The sequence below is a fragment of the Chionomys nivalis genome, chromosome 2, assembly GCF_950005125.1.
Source record: "Chionomys nivalis chromosome 2, mChiNiv1.1, whole genome shotgun sequence".
NCBI lineage: Eukaryota > Metazoa > Chordata > Mammalia > Rodentia > Cricetidae > Chionomys > Chionomys nivalis.
This window is the reverse complement of record NC_080087.1, coordinates 67,387,843-67,399,382: the sequence shown is the minus strand read 5'-3', so window position 1 is coordinate 67,399,382 and position 11,540 is coordinate 67,387,843. Positions and strand designations below refer to the sequence as shown.

The 11,540-nt window shown below is 39.2% G+C and overlaps 1 protein-coding gene across 3 annotated transcripts in view; it reads left to right on the top strand.

Moving 5' to 3' along the window:
* Positions 1-11,540, top strand: part of LOC130864355 (vomeronasal type-2 receptor 116-like) — a 47,757-nt gene that overhangs the window by 22,352 nt on the left and 13,865 nt on the right. For all 3 annotated transcript variants that reach the window (XM_057754616.1, XM_057754629.1, XM_057754621.1), the window contains exon 4: positions 885-1,112. In XM_057754616.1, the coding sequence (XP_057610599.1) occupies positions 885-1,112 (228 nt within the window). The remainder of the gene's footprint in view (positions 1-884; positions 1,113-11,540) is intronic.

Genomic DNA, 11,540 nt, shown 5'->3' with positions numbered 1-11,540 from the left:
ATTCATATGTGTGAATGCATGGTTCTTTTTGTGTATGGTTGTATGTTTGTGTTTCTGGGTATCTCTGTGTCACTGTGTAAATCAGTGTTTCTGTATATCTGCATATCTATTTGTATTTGGAACTGAACATAGATTTGTAAATTTGTCTTGTGTCGATATCTTTTTGTATGGGAGTTTGCTTCTGTAAATATTTTTCTGTGTATTTTATCAGTGCATGTGTTTATATGTGTTGATCTCACTGTTGTATATTTCTTACACATATGTATATATTTGTTTCTATCTGTCTATCTGTCTGTATGTCTGTCTACCCACCTCTTGAATCTGTATGTGAACACAAATCGATTTATATCGATATCTCTCTGTGTAGGTGTTTTTGTCTGTGAGTGTCTCCATGTGTGTATTTGTAAATTAATGTGTGCATGTATTTCTGAGCCTGTTCATGTGTTTTGCGGCTTTCTGCTTTTGTGTGTCTGTTTTGGTGCATATATCTCACTGTGTGTAGCTTTGTTTTCATGTGTCAGTGTTGGCATTTATGTGTGTGTCTGTATAAAATGTAAGTAGTGGCACTATGTATGTCTGTATGGAAGTTAATCTCTGTCTCTCTCATTCTCTGCCTCTCTCTGTTTCTCTCTCATGCTGTGTGTGTGTGTGTGTTTTCATATTGGTGTTTGGTATCTGCATATATGTCTGTGTTTCTGTTTGGGTGTTTTTTCTGAAAGAACTTAAATTCTAGGAACATTATGATAATTTTATTTGTCCACTTAATTCATTGTTATTTCTCCCATGGACACTTTCAATAATATTGCCTTGGAGATGAATTAAAAGCCATTTTATGAATTCAAAAAGAGGAAAAAACACACTATAGAACCATGTGTCTCTTTCAGCTGCAATCCTTTCTGAGGAAAACGCGCTTCACCAATCCAGTTGGAGACAGAGTGATTATGAACCAGAAAGAAAAACTTCAGGAAGAGTATGACATTTTCCAGATTTGGAATTTCCCATATGGTCGTGGACTTAAGGTGAAAATAGGAGAGTTTAGCTCATATTTTCCATATGGTCAACAGCTGCATATATATGAAGACATGATAGAGCATGCAACAGGAAGTAGACAGGTGGGTCTGACTTATTATTTTACATTACACAGCAGTAACATGGACAATGGGATTGATTTGAGCTGGCTTGTAACCAACTAAAATAAATAGTCACATTACAAAGCATTTTGTGACCTTCTATTTTATGTTTCTACATTTCCCTTTTTGATGTGACATTTTATTATGCATACAATTAATTTTTAACATTCCAGAATATCTTTCTTATTTTTAATATATAATGTATCATGACTGTTACTACTGTGCTATATTGTTTCTAGTAAATAGAGCCACTTTCTCTGATAGCTAGACAGTGATTGTCATCCATTTTGTGGAACACTTGACACAGGTGTTGAAAGACTGAGGGTAAATCTAATGGAAGAGAAAGTAAATATATAGAAATTGTTAATTTTTATTACATAATTGTTTTTAAGTATCTTTACCAACAGGTACTAAGTTGCCAATATCTTGAACAATATATTAAGGTAATATTTTCATAGCACTATGAATTATAATTTTATTCATTTTTCTTTCTTTTTGGTTTTAAGTTGATACGGATATTTGTTTATATTTATATCTGTGCTATACTGCTATGTGTGGTGCCAATGGATGCATATCTGTTAAAGTAATTGTGAACTAGAGGAACATTGTTTGGTCCTGTATATTTTTTTAAATTTATTTTTACTGAGATGGCTCAGAGGTTAAGAGCACTGGCTGCTCTTCCAGAGGTCCTGAGTTCAATTCCCAGCAACCACATGGTGGCTCACAACCATCTGTAATGAGATCTGGCGCCCTCTTCTGGCGTGCGAGCATACATCGAGGCAGAATGTTGTATACATAATAAATAAATAAATCTTTAAAAAAACAAAACAAAACAAAACAAAAAAAACCACTGATGAGCCGGGCGATGGTGGCGCACGCCTTTAATCCCAGCACTCGGGAGGCAAAGGCAGGCGGATCTCTGTGAGTTCGAGACCAGCCTGGTCTACAGAGCTAGTTCCAGGACAGGCTCCAAAGCCACAGGGAAACCCTGTCTCGAAAAACCAAAAAAAAAAAAAAAAAAATTTCCACCTCCTGGGCTGGAGAGATGGCTCAGCGGTTAAGAGCATTGCCTGCTCTTCCAAAGGTCTTGAGTTCAATTCCCGGCAACCACATGGTGGCTCACAACCATCTATAATGAGGTCTGGTGCCCTCTTCTGGCCTTCAGGCATATACACAGAAAGAATATTGTATACATAATAAATAAATAAATAAATAAATAAATAAATAAATAAATAAATAAAATTTCCCCCTCCTCCAATTTTCCTCCCCCTCCTTCCCTCCCCCTCTCTCTCCAATCCAAAGAACAGTCAGGGTTCCCTGCCCTGTGGGAAGTCCAAGGCCCTCCCTGCTCCATCCAGGTCTAGGAAGGTACGCATCCAAACAGACTAGGCTCCCACAAAGCCAGTTCATGCAGTAGGATCAAAAGCCAATTCCATTGTCCTTGGCTTCTCAGTCAGCCCTCATTGTCCACCATGTTCAGAGAGTCCAGTTTGATCACATGCTCCATCAGTCCCAGTCCAGCTGGCCTTGGTGAGCTCCCAATAGATCAGCCACACCATCTCAGTGGGTGGGCGCACCCCTCGCGGTCCTGACTTTCTTGTTCATGTTCTCCCTCCTTCTGCTCCTCATTTGGACCTTGGGAGCTCAGTCCAGTGCTCCAATGTGGGTCTCTGTCTCTACCTTCATCCATCGCCAGATGAAGTTTCTATGGTGATATGCAAGATATTCATCAGTACGGCTATAGGATAGGTTCATTTCAGGCTCCCTCTCCTCAGCGGCCCAAAGATCTAGCTGGGGACATCTCCGTGGACACCTGGGGACACCTCTAGAGTCAAGTCTCTTGCCAACCATAAAATGGCTCCCTTAATTAAGATACATACTTCCCTGCTCCCATATTCACCTTTCCTCCATTCCAACCGTCCCATTTCCCCAAGCTCTCCCCATCCCTCCTTCTCACTTTTTTCTCCCCATCTCCCTACCCCACCACACCCCCAAGTTTCCAATTTTTGCCTGGCAATCTTGTCTCCTTCCAATATCCAGGAGGATAACTATATGTTTTTCTTTGGGTTCATCTTTTTATTTACCTTCTCCAGGATCATGGATTATAGGCTCAATGTCCTTTATTTAAAGCTATATCCACTTATGATTGAGTACATACCATATTCATCTTTTTGGGTCTGGGTTACCTCACTCAGGATTGTGTTTTCTATTTCCATCCATTTGCATGAGAAATTCAAAATGTCATTGTTTTTTATCGCTGAGTAATGCTCTAATGCGTACATATTCCAAACTTTCTTTATCCATTCTTCCATTGAGGAGCATCTAGGTTGTTCCAGGTTCTGGCTATTACAGATAATGCTGCTAGGAACATAGTTGAACAAATGCTTTTGTAGTATGATAGAGCATCTCTTGGGTATATTCCCAAGAGTGGTATTGCTGGATACTGGGGTAGGTTGATCCCGAATTTCCTAAGAAACCACCACACTGATTTCCAAAGTGGCTACACATGTTTGCATTCCCACCAGCAATGGATGAGTGTTCTTGTTACTCCACATCCTCTCCAGCAAAGGCTATCATTGGTGTCTTTGATTTTAGCCATTCTGACAGGTGTAAGATGGTATCTCAAAGTTGTTTTGATATGCATTTCCCTGATCGCTCAGGAGGTTGAGCATGACCTTAAGTGTCTTTTGGCCATTTGAACTTCTTCTGTTGAGAATTCTCTGTTCAGTTCAGTGCCCCATTTTTAATTGCGTTAATTAGCATTTTAAAGTCTACTTTCTTGACTTCTTTATATATTTTGGAAATCAGACCTTTGTCTGTTGCGGGTTGTCTGGTGAAGATCGTCTCCCAGTCAGTGGGTTGCCTTTTTGTCTTAGTGACAGTGTCCTTTGCTTTACAGAAGCTTCTCAGTTTCAGGAGGTCCCATTTATTCAATGTTGTCCTTATTGTCTGTGCTACTGGGGTTATACGTAGGAAGTGGTCTCCTGTGCCCATGTGTAGTAGAGTACTTCCCAATTTCTCTTCTATCAGGTTCAGTGTGTTCAGATTGATATTGAGGTCTTTAATCCATTTGGACTTGAGTTTTGTGATGGCGATAGATATGGATCTATTTTCATTCTTCTACAGGTTGACAACCAGTTCTGCCAGAACCATTTGTTGAAGATGCTTTCTTTCTTCCATTGAATACTTTTAGCTCCTTTATCAAAAATCAGGTGTTCATATGTTTGTGGGTTAAAATCAGGGTCTTCTACTCAATTCCATTGATCGATGTCTCTGTTTTTATGCCAGTACCAAGCTGTTTTCAATACTGAAGCTCTGTAATAGAGTTTGAAGTCAGAGATGGTAATGCCTCCAGACAATCCTTTATTATATAAGATTGTTTTGGCTATCCTGGGTCTTTGTTTTTCCATATAAAGTTGATTAATGTCCTTTCAAGATCTGTGAAGAATTTTGATGGGATTTTAATGGGGATTGCATTGAATTTATAGATTGCCTATGGTAGAATTGCCATTTTTACTAAGTTGATCCTACCCATCCAAGAGCATGGGAGATCTTTCCATTTTCTAGTGTCCTCTTCAATTTCTTTCTTCAATGTCTTAAAGTTCTTGAAAATAGATGTTTCACTTCCTTGGTTAGAGTTACCCCAAGATACTTTATGCTATTTCTGGCTATCGTGAAAGGTGATGTTTCTCTGATTTCCCACTCTGCTTCTCTCTCTTTTCTGTATAGGAGGGCTACTGATTTTTTTGAGTTGATCTTGTATCCTGCCGCGTTACTAAAGGTGTTTATCAACTGTAGGAGTTCTTTGGTAGAGTTTTGGGGGTCCCTTATGTATACTATCATATCATCTGCAAATAAGGGAAAGTTTGACTTCTTACTTTCCAATTTGAATCCACTTGATTTCCTTATGCTGTCTTATTGCTATTGCTAGAACTTCAAGCACTATATTGAAGAGGTATGGAGAGAGTGGACAGCCTTGTATTGTTCCTGATTTTAGTGGGATGGCTTTGAGTTTCTCTCCATTTAATTTGATGTTAGCTGTCGGCTCTCTGTATATTGTTTTTATTATATTTCGGTATGAACATTATATCCCTAGTCTTTCCAAGACCTTTATCATAAAGGGGTGTTGAATTTTGTCAAATGTTTTTTCAGCATCTAATGAAATGATCATATTTTTTTCTTTCAGTTTATTTATATGATGGATTACATTGATAGATTTTCGTATGTTGAACCAGCCCTGTCTCTCTGGGATGAAGCCTACTTGATCATAATGTGTAATTTTTTGGATGTGTTCTTGGATTTGGTTTGCCACTATTTTATTGAGAATTTTTCATTAATGTTCATGAGTGAGATTGGCCTGTAATTCTCTTTCTTGGTTAAGTCTTTGTATGGTTTTGGTATCAGGGTGACTGTAGCTTCATAAAAGGAGTTTGACAATGACCCTTCTGTTTCTATTTTGTGAAACACATTAAGGAGTATAGGCATTAGCTCTTCTTGGAAGTTCTGATAGAATTCTGCATCAAAACCATCTGGTCCAGGGCTTTTTTTGGTAGGGAGGTTTCTGATGACAGCTTCCAATTCCTCACGACTCACAGGTCTATTTAAACTATTTACCTGGTCTTGATTTAATTTTTTTATATGGTACTTATCTAAAAGAGTGTCCATTTCTTTAACATTTTCCAATTTTGTGGCATATAGGCTTTTGTAGAGTAACATCTAATGATTCTCGGAATTTCTTCTGCATCTGTGGTTATGTCCCCCTTTTCATTTCTGATCTTGTTAATTTGCATGTTGACTCTCTGCCATTTGATTAGTTTGGATAGGGGTTTGTCAATCTTGTTGATTTTCTCCAAGACCCAGCTCTTTGTTTCATTGATTCTTTGGATTGTTTTCTGTGTTTCTATTTTGTCGATTTCAGCCCTCAGTTTGATTATTTCCAGTCTTATACTCCTCCTGGGTGAGTCTCCTTTTTTTTCTAGAACTTTCAGTTGTGCTGTTAAGTCTCTAATGTATATTTTGTTTATGTGGGCACTTAGTGCTATGGACTTTCCTCTTAGCACTACCTTCATAGTGTCCCATGGGTTTGGGTATGTTGTGTCTTTATTTTCATTGAATTCAAGGAAGACTTTAATTTCTTTATCTATTTCTTCCTTGAGCCAGGGGTGGTTCAGCAGTTGACTGCTCAATTTCCATGACTTTGTAGGCTTTCTGGGGTTAGAATTTTTGTTAAATTCTAACTTTAATCCATGGTGATCCGATAATACACAGGTGATTACTACAATTTCTTTCTATCTATGGATGTTTGCTTTGTTACCAATTATGTGATCAATTTTTTTATTTATTTATTATTATTCTTTTTTAATTAAAATTTCCAACTGCTCCCCGTTTCCCATTCCCCTCCCCCTCCTCCCACACATTGCCCCCCTCCCCCCACTCCCCTCCCCCATCCCCACTCCTCTTCTCCTTCCCCCAGTCCATTCCCCCTCCCTCTCGATACTGAAGAGCAGTCCAAATTCCCTGCCCTACAGGAAGACCAGGGTCCTCCCACTTCCATCCAGGCCCAGGAAGGTGAGCATCCAAACAGGCTAAGCTCCCACAAAGCCAGTTCATGTATTAGGATCGAGACCTAGTGCCATTGTCCTTGGCTTCTCATCAGCCTTCATTGTCCGCTATGTTCAGAGAGTCCAGTTTCAACCCATGCTTATTCAGTCCCAGTCCAGCTGGCCTTGGAGAGCTCCCAATAGATCAGTTCCACTGTCACAGTGGGTGGGTGCACGCCTCGTGATCCTGATTTCCTTGCTCATGTTCTCCCTCCTTCTGCTCCTCATTTGGACCTTAAGAGCTCAGACCGTTGCTCCAAATTGGGTCTCTGTCTCTCTCTCGATCCATCGCCAGATGAAAGTTCCTGTGCCATTCTCCTTGGCCTCTCGTGAGCTCTCATTGTCCACCACATTCAGAGAGTCCGGTTTTATTTCATGTTTTTTCAGTAGCAGTCCAGCTGGCCTTGGTGAGCTCCCAATAGATCGGCCCCACTGTCTCAGTGGTTGGGTGCACCCCTCATGGTCCTGACTTCCTTGTTCATGTTCTCTCTCCTTCTGCTCCTCATTATAACCTTGGGAGCTCAGTCCGGTGCTCCAGTGTGGGTCTCTGGCTCTATCTCCATCCATCGCTAGATGAAGGTTCTATGGCGATATGCAAGATATTCATCAGTATGATTATAGGATAGGTTCATTTCAGGTTCCCTATCCTCAGGTGCCCCAATGAACTAACTGGGGACATTGCCCTGGGCATCTGGTAGCCATTCCAAGTTCAAGTCTCTTGCCAACCCTTAGGTGGCTCCCTTACCTAAGGTATGAGTTTCCCTGCTCCCCTATCCAACCTTCCTTTATCCCCAATCACCCCGATTCCCCCAGTTCCCCTCATCTTCTCCTTCACACTTTTCTCTCCCCATCACCCCTCATCCCCATCCCACCCCACCCCCAAGATTCCAATTTTTTGCCCATCAGTCATGTCTATTTCCCATAGCTGGGAGGATATCTATATGTTTTTCCTTGGGTTTACCCTCTTGTTTAGCTTCTTTAGGATCACAAATTATAGACTCAGTGGCCCCTATCCATGGCTAGAAACCAATTATGAGTGAGTACATCCCATGTTCTTCTTTTTGGGTCTGGGTTACCTCATTCAGGATCGTATTTTCTATTTCCATCCATTTGCATGCAAAATTCGAGAAGTCATTGTTTTTTACCGCAGAGTAGTACTCTAATGTGTATATATTCCACACTTTAAAAGGTTCCATGAGATGCTGAGAAGAAGGTATATTCTTTTCTGTTTGGGTGGAATGTGCTATAGATGTCTGTTGAGTCCATTTGGCTCATTACATCTGATAGTTCTCTTATTTCTCTGTTAAGTTTCTGTCTGATTGACCTGTCCATTGGTGAGAGAGGAGTGTTGAAATCTCCTACTATTAGAGTGATGTTTGATGTATGCTTTGAGTTCTAGTAATGTTTCTTTTACATAAGTGGGTGCTTTTATAATAGGAGCATAGATATTCAGGATTGAGACTTCCTCCTGATGAAATGTTCCTGTTATGAGTATAAAGTGTCCATCTCTATCTCTTCTGATTGATTTTAGTTTGAAATCTATCTTGTTAGATATTAGTATAGCCACACCCACTTGTTTCTTTGGTCCATTTGTTTGGAAAACCTTTTCCCATCCCCTAACTCTGAGGTAGTATCTGTCTTTGAGTTTGAGGTGTGTTTCTTGTAGACAGCAGAATGTTGAATCCTGATTTCATATCCATTCTTTTAACCTGTGCCTTTTTATAGGTGAATTGAGTCCATTGTTATTAAGTGATATTAGTGATCAGTTGTTGTTAGCTCCGGTTATTTTTTTGGTGGTAGAGTTTGTGTGTTTCCCTTCTTTGAGCTGTGCTGGTGGAGGGTTGTCAGATGCTTGTGTTATTATGGGTGTTGTTGGCTTCCTTGGATTGTGATTTTCCTTCTAGTATTTTCTGTAAGGCTGGGTTTGTGGCAATGTATTGTTAAAATCTGTTTTTGTCCTGGAATATCTTGTTTTCTCCATCAATGGTGAATGCAAGCTTTGCTGGATATAGTAGTCTGGGCTTGCATCCATGTTATCTTAGAGTCTGCAGCACATCTATCCAAGACCTTCTGGCTTTCATGGTTTCCATTGAGAAGTCAGGTGTAATTCTGATAGGTTTCCCTTTATGTGTTACTTGACCTTTTTCCTTTGCAGCTCTTATTATCTGTTCTTTATTCAGTATGTTTTGTGTTTTGATTATTATATGGTGTGGTGATGCTTTCTTTTGATCCAGTCTATTTGGTGTTCTGTATGCTTCTTGTATCTTCATAGGAGTATCCTTCTTTAGGTTGGGAAAGTTTTCTTCTATAATTTTGTTAAATATATTTTCTGGGCCTTTGAGCTGTAATTCTTCTCCTTCTTCTACCCCTATTATTCTTAGGTTTGGTCTTTTCATGGTGTCCTAGATTTCCTGGATGTTTTGTGTTAAGAAATTCTTGGAGGGCTGGAGAGATGGCTCAGTGGTTAAGAGTATTGCCTGCTCTTCCAAAGGTCCTGAGTTCAATTCCCAGCAACCACATGGTGGCTCACAACCATCTGTAATGAGGTCTGGTGCCCTCTTCTGGCCTCTAGGCATACATGCAGACAGAATATTATATACATAATAAATAAATAAATTTAAAAAAAAAGAAATTCTTGGATTTTTTTTGTTCTTTAATCAGTGAGTTTATTTCCTCTATAGTATCTTCACTGTCTGAGATTCTTTATTCTATCTCTTCTATTCTGTTGGTAATACTTGGCTCTGTAGTTCCTGTTTGTTTACCCATAATTTCCATATCCAGCCTTCCCTTGAATTGTATTTTCTTCATTACCCCCATTTCATTTTTCAAGTCTTAAACTGCTTCCTCTACCTGTTTGATTGCATTTTCTTGTTTTTCTTGGGTATGTTTGAGAGATTTATTCATTTCGTCTTTTTGTTTGTCATCTCTATTTCTTTTTTTCACCCCCTGTTTAAGGTCCTCAATTATTTTCATAAAGTTCCATTTAAAGTCAATTTATTCTATTTCTTCAGGAGTAGGGTTTTCAATTCTTCTTTTTTCAGGATCCCTGGATTCTGGTGATGTCATGTTGCCTTTCAGGTTGCCTTGCATTGGTGCCTGCCCATCTCTTTCTTCAAATGGAGCCAGGAGAGTCTTGGTGTTTTGGTCCAGTCTTTGTTGTGACTGACTCTCTGGGTGATCTCCTCAGTGCAGGAGCAGGAACTGTTTTTGTCTGTCCAGATGGAACTCCTCTGCACTGTCCAGATGGAACTCCTCAGCACTAAAACAGGGATGCCTTGTATCCCAAGGGCACCGCGGACAAAAGGGTGAATGTGGGGGCAGGGCAGGGTTGAGTAGAACACAACAGACCCTACAGCACAAGCTAAAGGTGCCTGCACTCCCTTGCAGGGACCTTCAGGCCTGCCTGGCAGGCAGACACCCACCCCTCTGGGTGGATGGCCTTAGTACATGAGCAGGAAACTTCCTGAGCCAAGGACCTTGCAGACAATAGGGCAGGCTTGGTCCTGTAAATTTTTTCATATTTTACTCAAAGCAAAGAGTGTATGTCCAGTTACCTTATCTGTGTGGGGAGGAGATAGTGGTAATAAAAGAAATGGCTTTTGGGCATTTATAGAGGATGAATTCCATTATGGGTCTAATGTATGCTATAAGTGTGAATTCTGATGTGAATGTTTTTAAGATACCCAATTCAAACTTTTCTAGTATTATATGGCTGAAAATTAAAGGAGTTAATTTCAGGAAACTCATCAAGCTAGATCCTAAGTTGTGTTAGATAACCGAGGTAGCATAAAATCTACAAAATAATATTTTATCTCAGAGTAATGAGGAGAGTTACTCTTGGGGAATATAACATATGGACTGAAGGTATAGCCACTGTCTGAAAAATTCATCAGGGAGCAACAATGTACTTTCAAGTATGCTCTTTCCAAGCCAAATTGAGCATTGCAAAACTATCCACTGAAGGATACAGAAGATTATGAACCCTGCAACCAGTACTCATCTCCCATATAAGCAAATTTCAATGCAAAACCAAATGAACAAAAAATAAGTCTTCAAGCCAACACAACTACAAATATTACAGTTATAGGCTAAAATGAGAGTATGTTCAATGACATACTAGAAAAATACAAAGAATGATAATAACAAAATTACAGAACATCAAACAGGACACAAATCATTACTAGAAGAAGGCAATGAAATCATAAAACCTTGCATATCATAAAGAACTCAGTGAGCATGTGATAGATACTTTCCAAATAGTAGAAAATGATAAAAATATTCAAACTAAAATATGTAAAGAAAACACAAAAGCAATCCAATAAATATCTCAAAAAATTTGCTCATAAGGGAAAACTTCAAGTTGAGTACAGGATGGCAAGGCTCAGAGACAAGCAGAAGAATTAGAACACTGAAACTATGACAGCTAAAAATAAGAAAAATTGAAATCTATATGAGACAAAGGGGATGTGATTAAATATTCAAAGTTACTCAAACTAGACAGAAGAAGAACTAATGAAGACATCAACAATATTTTCAATAAAATGCAACAGTAATTTCCCAAAATGCAATGAGATACATGGCCATCTGGAGACAGGAGGCATTTATACACATATTATCAGAAAAAACCTTCCTATGATGTATTTTAAATAAATTTGTATTATAATGGCACAGAACGGAAATTGAAGGGTTCAGAATAGAAATCCCTTTCATAGAAAGACCTCTCATAAATAACAAAAGATTCCCTCATGAATTCATTTTAAAAGGGCAGAGTATCAGTGAGCCAATTCAAGGAGTTAGAGATATGCTTGCA